At 35.8% G+C, this 19496-nt stretch overlaps 1 protein-coding gene across 1 annotated transcript; it reads right to left on the bottom strand.

Annotated features, from left to right (window-relative positions):
* Positions 1 to 8621: 8621 nt before the first annotated feature.
* On the bottom strand, positions 8622 to 17374 carry LOC132738094 (uncharacterized). Its single transcript, XM_060725522.1, has 3 exons — positions 16762 to 17374; positions 10411 to 10539; positions 8622 to 9170 (listed from the first exon to the last, which is right to left on the bottom strand). The coding sequence occupies exons 1-3, from the start codon at positions 16948 to 16950 to the stop codon at positions 9057 to 9059; spliced, it is 432 nt and encodes a 143-aa protein (XP_060581505.1). The 5' UTR covers positions 16951 to 17374; the 3' UTR covers positions 8622 to 9056.
* Positions 17375 to 19496: the final 2122 nt, after the last annotated feature.

Here is a 19496-nt window from a genome sequence, read left to right as displayed (position 1 = left end):
CATTATGTAACAACAGCTTAGTGTTTGATATGACTACCTTCTTTTGTAAGTGAATTTTCATAATTGACATTTAAATAATTTATCAAAATTATCAATGTTTTTAATTTTATATTTACATTGATACACAATACATTGATATCATCTCCATCAATGACAGCTCTAGGTATATTATTTAACAAGGGCAGGAATTCAATGAAGAAATATTTTAAATGTAATTATTTTCAAAATTTAAATTTGATATCATTGTTGATGTTACTCAAGCACAATCATAATCAACAAGAAAATTGTAAATATATATTTTAAAGGGGATACTAAATTAAAAAATTTCCTAAATGTAGTGATTGGATCTGTATTGTTTTGTATTATATTAAACAATTTTATTAAATTTATGAATTTACAGGACCAATGTAAATGCAAGTTTTTCTTAAGAAATGAGAGTAACTAACGCCATACATTCAGGACATAGAGTTTAAATTTTCTGGGCTTGTATACTCTTATTTCCCAAAGTGAAATTTCCCCAAAATTGCTGTAAAAATTATGCAGATTCGTCAATTACCACATGTGGACTCAACTTTCCTTGGCATAGATTTACGTAGCAAAAATTCTTTTTTAAGGGAAGATTTCGGGTGGTCAATTAAAAAATAAACCAAATTTCCAAAATTGAAAAAGGGATGCTTTTTTTGATCCAAAAAAAGGTGTTACTTTAAATTTTTAGCTGTTAATTAAGTTTTTTCAAAAAAATGTACATTGTGTGTTTACGAAGAAAATTTTTGTTTCATTCTCAAAATACTTTAGTAATACCAAGGTGTACTACTTTTTGGTCAAGAATGGTCGTTGCCCTGTCCTTTTTATGTTTGGGGTCCGCCTGGGCTCCTTGCCGTTGGTTCTTGTTGCTGGGTCATATGGGGGTTGCGTTCATTGAACGCCGCCTTTCCTTGTTGATCTTGTTTTTCATATTTTATCATATTTTGTGCGAAGTTTAATCTATTTTAATTTTGAAATCTGTGATATTATTTTTAAAACTGTGATATTTGTTGTATATGATGAATTTCATTATGCTTATTTACACAAAAAAGCTTTTTTAAATTTTATAGTGAATGTTCTATATGATGTTCTATTTAGTTTTACATGTATTATTATTGGATCTGAATGTATATTATGAATTAAATTCATTCGAAAAGAGAGTGAGACAAATTAAACTTTTACAAACATCTAGCATTGTTACTTATTTTTTCTCTTTTCAATTAAAGGAATTTTATGAATTTATGTAGGTCATTTAAAAGGATAAAATATTTTATATGATATGATTTTACCTCAATGCAGACACCTCTCCACTGGGATTTTAACCCAGAGCTCTTCCTACTAATCATAGCAGCAAGCATTACAACTATGGAGAGTAAACAAAGAAGAAAGGACCTTACCTTAGATATTATATTTAACTATAATTTTTTATCTTTTAGAATGACTGTTAATAATTATTGATTTATTATTTTTAAATATTCATCAATAATTTTATCTTTCCACAGTTTCACTTTCATACTAGTTCTAATTGTGTTGCAAACTTTTCAAATTTTTGCCCAGGTTTGGGTTTCTTGGGAGGGATTCCGTATTTATCTATTTTAAAAAAAGTTTTTATTGATAAAAATATTTGAATTGGTAGAGAAAGGAAGAATTTATTATTTATAGACATTTGTGTTTTGCTTATTTCCGATATGTCTCTTACTCAGACTGCAACTTTTAATATTACGTTTCTCTAAGTAAGGTTTTTCGCTCTTTAAAAAAGTTCAGTTTCGCTATTAACATAAACAAAATATAGTGATTTTTTTTTCAATTTTCAAAACAACCTGTGGCTTTCTTAAGATTGAGCCTGTTCATGGACGGTAATGTAAAGTGCAAGTTACCGTCTACGCCCCCTAGCACCGGCTTAAGCAGAATTCGACATTTAACACGAAAAATGGAAGAAATTATGAATTTAGAAACATTCCGCAGATGTGTTCATACGGCGGTTATCATGGAACCTTCAATTTTGGCACCACTAGTGTCATACCATGAAAAAGCGGCGTATGGTCCCTAAGTAAAAAGAATGCTTGTACACAATGGGCGGAACTAAATAAAATGGAGTTTTTGAAAAGGGGATCTGAGGTTTTTATGAAGCCCCCATATCACAGCATTATGAACGTCAAAAGAAAAAAGGGTAAAAAAAAAACCCTTGGGGTTAAGGGGGATTGTACAGAAATTGTAGGGTTTAGGAAAAAATTTGAAAAGGAAAAAAAGCAAAATTAAAAGTAAATTGAAAAAATAATTTTGTGAACGATTTTAAGAGGAAAAAATAACTTTCCTTGTTTTTAAAATGTGGGGCTTTTTAACAGGGGTGGATGTGCCCAAAAAAATTGGTTTTTCCCTAAAAAAAACCCCAACCGTAAAAAATTTGAAAAGGGTTGGGCGGGTTTGGGGTTTGATTGGGCCCTGTTAAATGACGGTAATGAAAAGTCCCAAGTTCCCCGGTCCCCCCCTGAGGGTTAAAACAGAATTAATTTAAAAACAAAGGTAAAATTTTAAAATTTAAAACACCCACAGATTGTTTCATCGGGGGTTATCATGGAACCTTAATGTGATCAACAGTTTGCCATTCCATTGAAAAGCGGCGGTATGGTCCCAAGTAAAAGAATGCTTTTGCCCTAAACGAGAAAACAATGGGCGGAACTAAATAAAATGGAATTTTGAAAGGGGATCTGATGTTATGAAATATGATAAACAAGACCAAAAAGGAAAGGTGGCGTTCAATGAACGCAACCCCCATATGACCCAGCAACAAGAACAGTGGCAAGGAGCCCAGGCGGACCCAAACAAAAAACAGGACAGGGCAAAGACAGAGCACGGGCAGGTTAATCACTAAATGATAAATAATTTGTAACTGATTAGGAATTCAAAGAAAACAAGTAAATGATTGACTATTGGCCCACACAGTCAAAGGGGACAGGAGACCGGGGGAGGGGGGGGGGGTAATCAAAAGAAATAAAAACTAGGGGTAATTGTGAAGATACTTACCGTAGACGAGAAAACAACAAGGGACACAAGTAAAAGTGTCACCAAAACAGTATGAAACAACAGATATACATCTGAGGAACACAGAGGGGCGCCGCCTTGGAACGGTCAGCAGCATAATTAGGACTGCTGGGGATTTTAACATGTTAATGGTGCACCAAACCTCGCTCTTAGCCCCACCATGTTCCTATAAACGAGACAGTGTAAATAAAATGAATGCCCGCCAAGTGAAATTCTAACAGTTGTCATGGTTACAAAAGGTTAAATAAGTAAAACAGTAAAATGTTTATGTAGAAACATATAAAAGTAAACCCAATGACCATAACAAAAGTACTCAATGTCCTAAAGGAAGACAGAGCAACAAGAAAATCACATACAAGGGCCCGACGAAGCAAGGCAGAAAGACGATCATTTTGGGGGTTTTTGGTTCGTTAAATTTTCGCCCCCCTTTTCCTTGTTGATTTTTGTTTGGGTTGCGTTTCGTTAAAACCCCGCCTTTCCTTTAAACTTTTAAAAATTTTTTAAAAAGAAAAATTTCTTTTTCCCCAAAAGGGGGCCCTGCAACATTTTTCATTTTTTGGCCCGGGGGTTTTGGGCTTTTTTTTAAGGGTTTTCTGTATTTATCTTTTGGGGGTAATAAAATCACATCCGTTTAATTTGTCCCGGTGTTTGGCGGTGAAAAAAAGTTTTCCCCGTACCAGTTAATAAAATGTTTTGTTATTTTTTCGTTTCCTTGAAAAATCGTTCAGCACGAACATTTTTTGGGGTTGGGTGCTTTTTGGTATTTTTTATTTCAACTTTTGGGCATTTTTCCTATTGGGTGGTTTCCAAATATCCAAACCTTGAAATAATTTGTTTTTTGGGAATCACCCCCCTTTTTAAAGGGGGGAATTATTTTTTTTGCCCTCCCCTTTTTTTTTAAAAATTTTTTTTTCCCGTTTGGGGCCCCCGTCCTTTTTAAACCCTTGTGAATACGCGGGCCCTTTAAATAACCTCTACCGGCCCTTTCAAAATTTCGTTTTTTTTAATTTGTTCCGGGCCCCCTTTTTTGTTTTAAGGGCACCCCGCATTTTTTTTATTTTTTGGGGCCCCTAAGGGGGCCCCTTTTTAAAATGGAAGGGGCACCAAAAGTGTCCACTTTTGAAGGTTTCCAATGAAAACCCCGCCCAATTTTTTAAATTTAACAAAAATTTGCGAATTGTTTTAAAAACCAAATTTCTAAAATTTTTCCCCCGGGGTTCTTTGGTTAAAAATTTTTTGAATTTCCCCCTTCTTAAGCCGGTGCTAGGGGCGTGGGGGGTTAACCCCTTGGGGCCCCTTTCCAAAGTAACCCGGTTCCCATAAACCCAGCCCCTCAATCAAAATTTTTGATAAAACAAACGACAAGAAAGGCGGTTTTTCAATGAACGCAGCCCCCACCCGACCCAGCAACAAGCGCCATCGGCAAGGAGCCCAGGAGGACCCCAAAGAAAAACAGGACAGGGCACAAAAACAGAGTAAGGGTAGGCAAACCACTACATCAGAATACAAAATTAGTAACTTATAAGGAACTAAAACAAAACAAATAAATGATTTAATATAAGGCCCATAATGTCAAAAGGCACGGGGGAAGGGGACATGAGACACGGGGAATGGGGGGGAATAAAAAAATAAAAACTAGGGACAAAGGGAAGATACTTACCGTAGACGAGAAAACAACAAGAGACACGAGCAAAAGTTTCACCAAAACAGTATAAAACAACATAGACATACATCTGAGGAACACAGAGGGGCGCCGCCTTGGAACGGTCAGCAGCATAATAATGACTACTGGGGAGTTTAAACCGGTAAATAGTGCACCAAACCTCGCTCTTAGCCCCACCATGTTCCTATAAACGAGACAGTGTAAATAAAATGAATCCCCGCCAAGTGAAATTCTAACAGTTGTTATGGTAACAAAAGGTTAAATAAGTAAAACACCAAAATGATCATGTAGAAACATAGAAAAGTAAACCCAATGACCATAACAAAAGTACTCGATGTCCTAAAGGAAGACAGAGCAACAAGAAAATCACCTACAAGGGCCCGACGAAGCAAGACAGAAGACAAACATTAAGGCAATTCAGTCCCAAAGGGCTTTAAGAACTGTCCATCATATAGTCTCCCACTTGGCCCGTCAGATGTAGTCAAAAGAGGAAAGCGTAGTGTCCAACTGTAAATGGGTTGAACACAAAGCATGCGGTATGTCTTAAAATAGTAGGGTCATAAACCCCTTTTAATAAAACGTTTTATAATTTTAGTAAACACAACAGAAAAATTACAATGACCCAAGATCTTACGAAGTTTGTAAACAACATCACCGTAAAAATCAGGCTGGCTAATCCCTTGTCGCAGAAGTGTTTTTTAGATCACTATTGAATTTTGAAATTAAATCAAAGTTACGATAGTAAAATTTTGTAAAATATTTACGTAATTTATAATAGCGGTAGCCCTGTTTTAGAAGCTTACCGGTAATGAAAATATTTCGCTCGTTAAAATCCTTTACGTTGCTACAAGCTCTAGCAAATCTAATTAACTGAGATATATAAACCCCGTAAGATGTTGCGTGCGGTACGTCTCCATCCAAATGAGGATAATTTACTATACTAAAATCAAAGTCATCTCTTTTATCATAAATTTTTCGTGTGAATCGAATTGTTTTTGATAGTGATATGAAGATCCAAAAATGATGTAGTTAAATTTCAAAAATTCGTTTTATTAAGTTGTAGCTCCGTAGGATAAATATTAGACACCATTTGATCAAAAAAAGAATTATCTAAATTAAAAATGTCATCAAGATATCTGGAAGTGTTATTAAATGCTGAAATAACATCTTGTTGTGTATTTTCAGAGAGACTTAACATAAACCGAGCCTGCAACATTTTCAGTTTTGCCGTGTTGGGCTTTCTTTAGGGATTCTGTATTTATCTATTTTAAGAACTATCCATCATAAAGTCTCCCACTTGGTCCGTCAGATGTAATCAAAAAGAGGAAAGCGTAGTGTCCAACTGTTACACTTACAAACTTGCTTGCATTATTTCAGTCGGCCATATTCCCTAGCCATGAAAGATAACTCCCTGTTTCCCTTTTTAAAATTCCACCAAATTATTCCCCTTTCAAATGAACTTAAAGAAGGGACCTTTTAAAAAGACTTTGTATTTATTTATTCGATTTTTTGTTCAGAAACGGACAATTTTTTCTCTACCTTTGTTTAATTTGCTTTCTATCTATATATGGTTCCTATGGTAAACATATGAGTTTTGATGGTAAACAAATGAATTTTCTGAACCGAAAGTAATCTAACACGCAGCGTTGCTGTCATCACATGTAAACAATACATTAAATCGGTAAGAATATTGAGATATTTGTTTGAATATCAGTTATTAATATGGAAAACAACTATGTGTAGTTTTTGTCTATTGTTTTAATGTGTTTGTCCATTTAAGTTGTAAAAGCCATGTACACTTAGTGTCGCTTCATGGCAACCGAGTTTAAAACGTGAGCGGTAACTGAACGACATCAATCTCCTACGCAGTGATCTCCCCTTATCAGTACAGAGATCTCTGCCATCACAAACATTGAAATATCAATATTTGGATATTTATATTTTTTACCTTTTTAATTTATTTTTCATTATTTTGTATACTTTTGATATTTTTTTGATAAAATATAACGGACGTAGGTACAAAAAGTTAAAAATAAAATCGAAAGAGAAAAATGACGTTATATTTTCTATGTAACGGTCGATATTTCGACGTTACGTCATGTGACTTTCATCATCATGTGACGTCTGTGAGACAGTGATTACAATTCTGCCAAGGGAGGTTATCATTACAATTCTGCCAAGGGAGGTTATCAGTGTGAGGAGTTTGGAACGAGATATGGCAAAGCGTATGCTCGCGCACTGACTTCCGCTCTATCGAAATACTGCATATACGTATAGCGAAAGTTCGTAAGTGTGTTAAAGGGTTGAACACTAAACATGCAGTATGTCTTAAAATAGTAGGGTCATAACCTCTTTCAATAAAACGTTCAATGATTTTAGTAAAAACAGCAGAAAAATTACCATGACCCAAAATCTTACGAAGTTTGTAAATCACATCGCCATAAAAACCAGGCTGACTAATCCCTTGTCGCAGAAGAGTTTTTAAATCACTATTGAATTTAGATATTAAATCAAAGTTACGATTGTAAAATTTAGTAAAAGCCATATATATTCACCATTTTCGTGTTAAATGTTGAATTCTGCTTAAACCGGTGCTAGGGGGCGTGGACGGTAACTTGCACTTTCCAGTACCGTCCATGAACAGGCTGAATCAAACCGAGCCTGCTACATTTTCAATTTTGTTGTGTTGGGCTTTCTTTAGGGATTCTGTATTTATCTATTCTAAAACGGCGAATATATATATGCCGCCTTTCCTTGTCGATCTTGTTTATCATATTTTAGTAAAATATTTCCGTAATTTATGATAGCGGTAGCCCTGTTTTAGAATAGATATGCAGGTGACCGCCGTATGAACACATCTGCGGATGTTTCTTATTTCAAACTTTCACCATGTTCGTGTTAAATGTTGAATTCTGCTTAAGGCCGGTGGCTAGGGGGCGTGGACGGTAACTTGCACTTTCCAGTACCGTCCATGAAGTGGCTCAATCAAACCGAGCCTGCAACATTTTTCAATTTTGTGTTGTGTTTGGACCTTCTTTTTAGGGATTCTGTTTTTCTCTATTTTAGTTTCTTCTATTTGGCCATTTTTCAACTTGGGTTGGTTCCAGTATTCCTTTACTTGAATACTGTATAAATCACCCTTAGGATATTATCGGTAGCCTGCATATCACAGATAAGACGTCAAAAGACAAATTTAAAAAGCAGGCAACATATCCTAAGGGTGATTATACAGTATTCAAGTAGGAATACTGGAACCACCCAAGATGAAAATGTCCAAATTGATGAAACTAAAAGAACCACACAACACGTAAACACAACAACACTGTCGTGCTGAACGATCTTCAAGGATCGAAAATATAACATCATTGATTAAATGTACGGGGAGACTTTTTACACACGCCAGAAATAACATGGATGTGACAATAAAATAGAGAAAAACAGAATCCCTAAAGAAGGTCCAACACAACACAATTGAAAATGTTGCAGGCTCGGTTTGATTCCAGTTCATGGACGGTACTGGAAAGTGCAAGTTACCGTCCATGCCCCCTAGCACCGGCTTAAGCAGAATTTAACACGAACATGGTGAAAGTTTGAATTAAGAAACATCCGCAGATGTGTTCATACGGTGGTCATCATGGAACCTTCAATGTGACACAGTAGTGCCATTCCATGAAAAGCGGCGTATGTTCCCCAAGTAAAAGAATGCTTTTGCCCTTAACGAGAAAACAATGGGCGGAACTAAATAAAATGGAATTTTGAAAGGGGATCTGAGGTTATGAAATATGATAAGCAAGATCAACAAGGAAAGGCGGCGTTCAATGAACGCAACCCCCATATATGACCCAACATCACAGATAAGAGGTCAACAGTACCACATAACATGTATTAGTGATGTCGGACATTTTTCAAAATTTTAGATGATCATAGAGTGTTATATATCAAATTAAAGCTCTTGAAAAATGCAGCAATATAGTGTTATTTTCATCAAGATATCTGTATTAGTAATGGAGAAAATGGATTTTGAAAATCTGAAAAATTGCGAACTTTTCTGCCAATGCATGTACATAGTCTAATAATCCCAGCTTTGTGTTAAAAGTTTGTTATAACACCTTAATTTGGAGCTGTTTAACTATGGAATTATTCTGACAAAGTTTTAACTACAATCTTGTCAGAAATTCAGAAAAAAAAATTTAATACACAGTAATCTTTATTTATCGACAAAAAACCTGAGGTCAAATTTATCAACATTGTTCACTGTTTTGGTATGATCGCTGTTTGAAAATACTGTCAGTTTGTTCAGTTGGTTCATCTTGCAAACCTTAAATTCCTATATGAGTATCTGCAGATCAGCTGAGTCAATATCAGAATCTAGATGGTGGTAAGTATATATGGCTGCATCTCCATCATATATAATGTTGAACCAAGCTGGGAATGACGGGACCTGAAATCATATATTACAAACGATTAAATAAACAAGTAATTTTGTTGTGATTAATGCTTCCGAGGGATCACTTTGTTTCCAGAATTTTGTACTTCACAACAGCAGGTGTCAAGTGCTGTGTGGCAGCTGTAAAAAGTTGCCCCGTACTTCACTTCAGTGTTGTTATATTTTCTGGTCCTTCGGGATCATTTTGATGCCAACACTATTAAAGTGTTGAGAATTGAGTACCGCTCAAGCCGGTGCTAGGGGGCGTGAGGGATGTTGCACTTATTCATTATCTCTCATGTACAGACTCAATCAAACCGAGTCTGCAATTCTTATGTTATTTTGTTGTGATTAATGCTTCCGAGGGATCACTTTGTTTCCAGAATTTTGTACTTCACAACATCAGGTGTCAAGTGCCGTGTGGCGGCCGTAAAAAGTCGCCCCGTACTACACTTCAGTGTTGTTATATTTTTCTGGTCCTTCGGGATCATTGATTGCCAACACTATAAAGTGTTGAGAGAATTGAGTACCGCTCAAGCCGGTGCTAGGGGGCGTGAGGGATGTTGCACTGATTCATTATCTCTCATGTACCGACTCAATCAAACCGAGTCTGCAATTCTTATGTTATTTTGTTGTGATTAATGCTTCCGAGGGATCACTTTGTTTCCAGAATTTTTAACATTGACAAATATATAATCAACAATTTTACAGAAATTTCCAATGACTGTACGAATGGGTCTGTAAGAAAATGAAGGAAAAGCAGTGATGTTACAAGAAAGATCTACCACTACACCAAGAATGTGAAGGATTATATAACAGACACATACAGAAACAGCAAAGTACTATTATATATTATGCATGAATGTGATAAGATTTGTAATTCTCTGCAATTCTTATGTAATTTTGTTGGGATTAATGCTTCCGAGGGATCACTTTGTTTCCAGAATTTTGTAAATTTCAACCTGCAAAAACTTAAAAGAAATGAACAATTTTTAATAGTTTTTATCGACACATATTTATTAAGGCCACGTGAATGTTGCCAGCGATATTTAACCTAAAAAAAAATCACTGGTTTCAGCTATAGAATTGTTTTGGTCGGACGTGGGACGGAAACAAGCAATATTTTATGCCTTGTGAAATTCTATGCAATGCATAATACATATGTAGGGAAGCATATTAGAAATCTAATTTGTTTACATTGATGCATTCTGCTAGCATTAGTTATAACAAGATATATAAATATATTCATTTTTACCGTATCTGATGAAACTGTTGACGTTTGAGAATCAGATGATACCACGTCTTCAGGTGGAACTGTTGATGCCTGAGATGACGTCACATCTACATGAGCAATGCGTCTGCGCTTGGGAAATATAGGACTCGGCTGGAATACAAATATTTCTCTCTTTCACCTTCTAACCTTTCGACGATTTTAGACGCTCTACCAGTGGACCATCGGGCGGCTAACTTATTTTATTTGTTATACCAACCAACTTTCCGCTTGGTACAACCATAGTCCAACTAATTAGACTTGTCAAAGAGACACCGAGATAATTTTGGACGGGCGCTGTCTTTTTCCAAGTCCAACCACGAACTGCATTTTTATGCACGGACGCTTCCCAATTAGAAGTTGTTGGGAGCGAAAACTAGAAAAGTTTCAAAGAAACGGTCTACATTACCTGAAAGAGAATCGTTTTTTATGCAAGGTTCCAAATTATCATACTTCAAAGTCGAACAGAAGTCTAAATATTCCACTTTAAATGTTTAATCGTTGAAAATTATTGAAAGCGGCCATATTGGAAAGCGGTGTCATGGTAAAATTGTAAATTCCATGGTGTAACACAGGTATCGGCGGCAATCGATTGTATTTGCCAAGCTTTATCATACAATTTGTTTATGTTATTTATATGAATTATTGCAGGAATAACTCTTTTATTCACACACAAATATTTCAGCATTAAAAAGAGAATGTGAAAAGGAAATTCTGATAACCTTACTTAGAAATTAAATATTTTATGATGTTTGATGTCAGATCATACTGCATTTAAGTCCGTTTAAATTGTCAAATTAGATATTATTAAGTTGGATTTTTTAACATCTGTGATCATTAGGTGAAATTTCTGAACTACCTTTTTATTTTATAGCCCTGCCATGATTTCCCACATACGAAAATACAATGTAATTGTAGGTACATCTTAATGAATTATAATTATACTATACATCAGGGTCTTTCAAATATAAATTCTATTTGAAAGACCCTTTATACTTGATGAAGCAAAGAAGAATTTCAATTTATATTACACTCCATATCAATTTCTAGTTGTTTTATCTTTAAAAGAAATTGAGGACGGTTGTGTAGGGGAAGAAGTTCAAAACAACCAAAAATAACCTTAAAATTTTGAAGAAAAAAATCTTAAAAGTCAAACTATAAAATGGAATTTCAAGACAGTCCTCAGTAAAATACAATTGTCGCACAGATTTATGACGGGATTTATGATAAAAAAACGCAGCAAGCGGAAAATTAGTGACCGTTATTTAGACGTTGAATAGCATAAACAATGTAAGACAGATGGGAGAAAATGTTAGAACGACTGTCGCAAAAGGACACCAAAAACCTCTGATAAATTTAAAATTTTCCCTGTTATCTAGTTCCCGCTTTTCATTGAAACGGCACCTCGAATGTGTCACATTGAAAGTTCCATGATTACCGCCGTATTATGTACACATCTGTGGATGTTGCATTAAAAAATTTCAACATTATAATGTTTTAAGTGATCAAATTCTGTTTTAAACCGGCGAAAGGGGGAGCACTTGCACCTACCAGAGCCGTCTTTGGCAACTCATGTGTATTTATGTTTCGATTTTGCAGTTTCAGGCGTTTTTGGGTGGGTTTTTTTTGGGAGGGTGGATACATGTATGTGGATAAGTTTTTTCTGTTAATTTACATTTCTTTGCTTGCTTGCCGAACCTTGTATTGATAATCATTATCTGTTTGTTACGGTTCGGTATACATGTATACAATATGATAAACAAGATGAACAAGGAAAGGCGACGTATAATGAACGCAACCCCCACACGACCCAGGAACAAGAACCATTGGCAAGGAACCCAGGAGGATCCTAAATTAAAACGGGACAGGGCGCAAGGGAGAGCACGGTCAGGCTTATCACTAAAATGTAACTGAGAAAATGAATAATTAATAGGACCACTAAGTTAACGGGCACAGGGGAAGGGGATAGGAAATTCGGGGAAGGGGGAGGGGGCGAAATAAAGAAATAAAACTAGGGGCAAAGGGAAGATACTTACCAAAGACGAGAAAACAACAACACGGTGCATATCCATATCGGTACCCTCTTTGCGAAATCTGCTGAAACGGCACCCTCTTGCACATGCACAGGCCACTCTCTGCTAAAAACAAACCAGCAATGGATAACAATCCAGTAAAATTTCAATATGATAAGGAAAGAAGGTATGACACGTAAAAAAGATGTATACCACGGAACACTATAGACTGTTTTATCTATGTGCTGATTTGTCATGTGCCCGTTTTTCATGTACTACAACTTCACAATAAGCTACAAACAGGAGGGCCATGATGGCCCTGAGGTCGCTCACCTGTATATAGCCCCCCCCCCCCCGGCCCAATTTTTACCCAAGGGCTTTTATTTGTTTATTTGAACAGACTTGGTAGACACCCATAAGAAGATGTTTCATGCAAAACATCTAAGTTCTAGCTCATTGGGTTTTTTAAAAGAAGATTTTTTTCAAGTTTTTACTATACACATAGAGTAAAAAACAATGACACCCCTCGGGCAGGGCCAGTTTTTGACCCCTGGGCTTTTATTTGAACAAACTTTGTAGATATTTACTTAAAGATGTTTCATGCTTAATATCTAAACTCTAGTTATTTGGGTTTTTAAAGAAGATTTTTAAGTTTTTGCTATGTATATAAGGAAAATCAATGACCCTCAGGGCGGGGCCAGTTTTGACCCCAGGGCTTTTATTTGAACATACTTGGTAGACACCCATTAGAACATGTCTCATGCTAAATATCTTAGCTCTAGCTCTTTGGGTTCTTTAAAAGAAGATTTTATAAGTTTTTACTATATGCATATAAGGAAAATCAATGACCCCTGGGGAGGGGCCAATTTGGACCCCAGGGGTTTTATTTGAACAAACTTGGTAGACATTCACTAGAAGATGTTTCATGCCAAATATATAAGCTTTAGCTCTTACAGTTCTTTAAAAGAAGATTTTTTAAGTTTTACTATATGCATATAGGGAAAATCAATGACCCCCTGGGCGGGGCCAATTTTGACCCCAGGGCTTTTATTTGAACAAACTTGGTAGACATTTACTAGAAGATGTTTTTATGCCAAATATCTAAGCTCTAGCTCTTACGGTTCTTTAAAAAGAAGATTTTTTAAGTTTAAACTATATGCATATAGGGAAAATCAATTACCCCCAGGGCGGGGCCAATTTTGACCCCAGGGCTTTTATTTTGAACAAACTTGGTAGACATTCACTAGAAGATGTTTCATGCCAAATATCTAAGCTCTAGCTCTTTGGGTTGTTTAAAAGAAGATTTTTTAAGTTTTTACTTTATGCATATAGGGAAAATCAATGACCCCCTGGGCGGGGGCCAATTTTGACCCCAGGGCTTTTATTTGAACAAACTTGGTAGACATTCACTAGAAGATGTTTCATGCCAAATATCTAAGCTCTAGCTCTTACAGTTCTTTAAAGGAAGATTTTTTAAGTGTTTACTATATGCATATAGGGAAATCAATGACCCCCCGGGGCGGGGCCAATTTTGACCCCAGGGCTTTTATTTGAACAAACTTGGTAGACACTCACTAGAAGATGTTCCATGCCAAAAATCTTAGCTCTAGCTCTTACAGTTCTTTAAAAGAAGATCTTTTAAGTTTTACTATATGCATATAGGGAAAATCAATGACCCCCCGGGGGCGGGGCCAATTTTGACCCCAGGGCTTTTATTTGAACAAACTTGGTAGACACTCATTAGAAGATGTTTCATGCCAAAAATATCTAAGCTCTAGCTCTTAGGGTTGTTTAAAAGAAGATATTTAAGATTTTTCTTTCGGATTGCCATGGCAACCAGAGTTCTGCATGGAATTAAATTCTTTGAACAATTTTTAAAGGTGACCACCAAAGGAACATTCCTGTGAAGTTTGGATGAAATTGGCTCAGTGGTTTATGAGGAGATGTCATTTAAAGCAAAAGTTTACGGACGGACGGACGGACGCCGGACGAAAAGCGATCACAAAAGCTCACCCTGTCACTTTGTGACAGGTGAGCTAAAAATCGACATGTCTTGCTTCGCCCATCACCTCGACATACTTTTCGGGCTGAAATGAACCTGCGGCTTAATTATATATGCATCATACATATTTAGTATGTTCATTTACATATCATCTTCGGACAAATGGCTCAATATTGTCAAAAATAATTGTAAAATTCATAAAAACACCCTACTTTCGGTTTTGCAGCGGCACGGGCTACCTCTCTTCATTTGAATTTTTATATCACAGGTACCCTCTCATTTTTTTACACATAGGTACCCTCAAGGCACGACATATGCTTTTATTTGCGTTAATCGTAAGGTATGTAATATTTCTTACTTTTATGTAAATATTACATACTTAACGATTAACGCAAATAAAAGCATGTGTTGTGCCTTGAGGATACCTGTGTTAAAAAATGAGAGGATACCTGTGATATAAAAATTCATATGAAGAGAGGTAGCCCGTGCCGCTGAAAAACCGAAAGTAGGATGTTCTTATAAATTTTACAATTATTTTTGACAATATACTGCCATTTGTCCGAAGATGATATGTAAATGAACATATGAAATATGTATGATGCATATATAATCAAGCCACAGGTTCATTTCTGCCCGAAAAGTATGTCGAAGTGATGGGCGAAGTAAGACATGTTGATTTTTTGTAGCTTATTGTGTAGTTGCAGTGCATGAAAAATTGGCACATGACAAATCAGCACATAGATAAAACATTCTAGTGTTCCGTGGTATACATCTTTTCCACGTGTCATACCTCCTTTCCATATTACAATGAATTTTACTGGCTTGTTATCTATCGCTGGTTTGTTTTGAGCAGAGAATGACCTGTGCATGTACAAAGAGGGTACCGTTTCAGCAGATTTCGCAAAGAGGGTACCGATATGGATATGCACCGTGAACAAGGGACACAAACAAAAGTGTCACCAAAACAGTATGAAACAGGACCACTAAGTTAACGGGCACAGGGGAAGGGGATAGGAAATTCGGGGGAAGGGGCGAAATAAAGAAATAAAACTAGGGGCAAAGGGAAGATACTTACCATAGACGAGAAAACAACAAGGGACACAAACAACAGTGTCACCAAAACAGTATGAAACAACAAGACATACACCTTATACATTTATAAGTCTCTTAATCTGTTCATTTGAAAATTCTGATCTTCTCAATGACCCTTTTTTAATATCCTCTACTTAAAATTTATTTCAATTAAAACATGTGACCCTTCCTTTATAGTTACACAGCATATGGCTGGATCACAATAAAGTTCCTTTTTAGTAAATTAATAAAGTATGTCAAGAAGACATTTAACTTTATCAATAGGTTTAATATGGTATTAAATATCGGCAATCGGTGAAAAAGAGCTCTTGAAATATTATTTGTACAAATACTGAATAATTTGAAGTGTATTTAAAATAGTTTCCTTCAATATTTCTTTTACGTTCTTAATTGTCATATAAATATGCATGTATAAATGAAGTCAGTATTTTATCCGAGAGTGACATTTGGCAGTCATTAGCAGTAAACAAGAAGGCAAACCACCAATTGATAAATGTTGAGTACATGTATTAAAATATTTAAAAAATATTAAACAACAGTACTTGTACGGAGCCTATTTGCGACCATTGCATTTTAGGTTAAATACAATGATACTTTTCAATAGTATTTAATAATGCACACATTTATTAAAAAATAATGAATAGATTTATTTCCCCCGATATTTTGTTTAATTTAATCTTCATGCGTAACCCACACTTACCTGCTAGACACACTGGTGGCTACTACCAGCTTTCACGGAATCGATTTTTTACGATGACGTCATAACATGTCCGCCGAAGATAGAATAGACAGTACAAATTTGAAATAAATCGCATGTATGCGTTAAGACAGGTACAATCTAATATTTTTCCTAGGAGAAGTTAGTACTAAAATTTATATTCTATTGATCTTTAGAGATAATTGAAGTTACTTTCAGGTTTGAGCAGTAAAAATCAGTCCAAACTATCGATAGTGTTACCGGTAGATTTTCCGTGCGTAAAAATGACAGTTAAAATTAGGCGTAACGGTTTGACAGTAAGAAAAAAAAGTCTGTAAAATGGGTCAAACCGTTCACGCCAAATTAATTAGGCTAGGTACAACCAGTACTTTTGCTTGATAATGAAGCAAACACTGTACCACAGCCGTGGAATAAAAGTTAACATCACTTGTAACTGATAATGTTAGGTAATAAGTTAATCACTTATTGAGTACCTACTTTCAACCATCTTATACAACTTAATTTATAATTACCGGATCAGTAAATGTTCTGTTCGGCGAGCTGTCAGTGTCAAACAGAGAGTGTTGGCTGTCAAACGACTCTTCAAGCTGTTGGCTGTCAAACAAGTCCTGTTCAGGTTGCTGGCTGTCAAACAAATCCTGCTCACTATCAAACAAATCTTGTTGGGTGTTCAACTGATCTTGGCTCGGAATGTCACTCATTGCATGCCGTATGACTTAACTGCAACAACATTCAATAAAAGTCTAAGACTTAGTCTTAAGACGCCTAAAAAAGATGGACATCTACAGTAATCATAGATCTACATGAACTATCAAATACTAAAAATAAGAAAACAACACACATACAGTGATATCTATTGCCAAATAGAGATACCAATAACGATTCCTGGCATTTTTATAACATCGCGAAAATACATTACGGGACAATCAATGGATGGCTTCCGGTTTGACATGACCCACTTTCAAAAGCTTGCCCGGGCGTGCCCTTCGTTTTAAGGGCAGTTTAAAACCATTTACATGTAGTTTAGGGACTGTTTAGACTGCTCTGACTTTCGCAAGCTTTCGTAAATATATTATGCTATATTGTGGACATTGTAATTTTTTACTAATTTTCAAAAGACGAAATCGCTCTCCTTTCCTGGAAAAACAAACTTTTGGCTCTCTTTCGCAGCTTGCGTAATATTTATGCTATATTGTGGAGATGTAATTTTTACAATTTTCAAAGACGAATCGCCTCCTTTCCTTGTGAACAAACTTTTACTCACTCAGATGTTTCTTCGGAGTTTTCTCCTTTGCACACGGTACTAAAGTTCCACGATTGGCCAAATTAGTGTCACGTTATACCCATTTAAAGAAAGCACCTATCACATGATTTTCAAGATGGTCGCGCCCATGATAAAACCCGGAAATGCCTGTGTTTGTTTATCGATATTTAATCGATGCGGTAAGTATACATAAAAAATCACTACTTACGTAATAAAACAAACATCCTTCTATCTATCCATTCTGTTTAGATGATTGAAATACATTATTTAGAATAAATATACTTGTTTTACTAGCGCTTGTATTTGCATTGAGTCAGAAGGGGATTTAAAAATTGCGGACATGTCCGACGTCACTACATGTATACACAACCGCCGTATGAACACATCTGTGGGTGATTCTAAATTCAAAAGTTTCGTGTTAAATGTTGAATTCTGCTTAAGCCGGTGCTAGGGTGCGTGGACGGTAACTTGCACTTTACAGTACCGTCCATGAACAGGCTCAATCAAACCGAGCCTGCATCATTTTCAATTTTGCCGTGTTGGGCTTTCTTTAGGCATTCTTATTTCTCTCTATTTGATTGAGTCTGTACATGAGGGATAATGAATACGTGCAACATCCCTCACGTCCCCAAGCACCGGCTTGAGCGGTACAAGCCCGAAACCTACCTTATTTTACCTTTTGATGTCAAATATATACATTCGTTTTACATTGCAAACTCAGTTTTTGTTAACATCTGAAACCACGTGGTATAACTACTTGCGATCCGTATTGTTTCCGAGGTTATTGTAGATAATAGCCGCGGCAGTTACGAATGTGCTGTCGAACGACGTTTGCGTGACGTCACATGTACTCCAAAATGGAATAAATTTACGTTTCTGAGATCAGAGATCATTGAAAAAAAGAAATAGCGTTTTTAAAAAGGGTACGGCTAGAGGACGTTAGGGATTGTAAGATTGTGTCGCGCTATCGGCTAGACAGATCGTCGATTGCATACTGGATGAATCGTTAGTTTAATTTTTGACCTTATCTTTATTCTTGTCCAGTACCGTCCATGAACAGGCTCAATCAAACCGAGCCTTCAACATTTTCAATTTTGCCGTGTTGGGCTTTCTTTAGGGATTCTGTATTTATCTATATTATAAGCGTTCCTTTATATTTTACTCTCAAAACACAGAATTGTGAATACTTTATATTTCTAGTAATTGTTTGGTTCCAATATTCCTACTTGAATACTGTATTATCACCATTAGGAAATGTTGCCTGCTTTTTAAATTTGTCTTTTGACGACTTATCTGTGATATGCAGGCTTCATAACCTCAGGTCCTCTTTCAAAATTCCATTTTATTTAGTTAGAAACATCTGCGGATGTTTCTAAATTCAAAATTTCACCATTTCTGTGTTTAAATGTTGAATTCTGCTTGCTAGGGGGCGTGGACGCTAGCTTGCACTTGCCAGTACCGTCCATGAACAGGCTCTATCAAACCGAGCCTGCAACATTTTACATTTTGCCGTGTTGTGCTTTCTTTAGGGCTTTTGTTTTTCTCTATTTGTTTACAGTATTTGTATGTAAATGTTTCACTTTCAAAACTTAATTTTTTTCTTCAGTTTAAAACATAATCCTGTTCTATTTATTAAGAAATTATCGGCATTGTTATGGCAAATTCGGTGTTTTCCAAATTGTTAAATTAAACTTAAATGGTGAAATGCCGATATTATCACATTTATTTTGATAGCTATGTTATATATGATTGTCAATATATAAAATATTCTTTGTAAAAATGACTTGGCAGTTCTATATATTTTAGAATTAATAACATAACAACTCGTGATACAATATCAAGCGTGGAATTGAAAATGCAAAACTATTGACATCATTATTATGAAATATTACATTAGCCTTTTGGTACCAACTTTCAGACTGTAAGGAATATTATTCTCAAATGACCTCGACCAGTAGAGCTTGAAAGTCACCGTATGACGTT

This window comes from Ruditapes philippinarum, unplaced genomic scaffold, assembly GCF_026571515.1.
Source record: "Ruditapes philippinarum isolate M1 unplaced genomic scaffold, ASM2657151v2 ctg615_1_1_1_1, whole genome shotgun sequence".
NCBI lineage: Eukaryota > Metazoa > Mollusca > Bivalvia > Venerida > Veneridae > Ruditapes > Ruditapes philippinarum.
The sequence above is the reverse complement of the archived record's forward strand: the minus strand, read 5'-3'. Positions and strand labels throughout refer to the sequence as shown.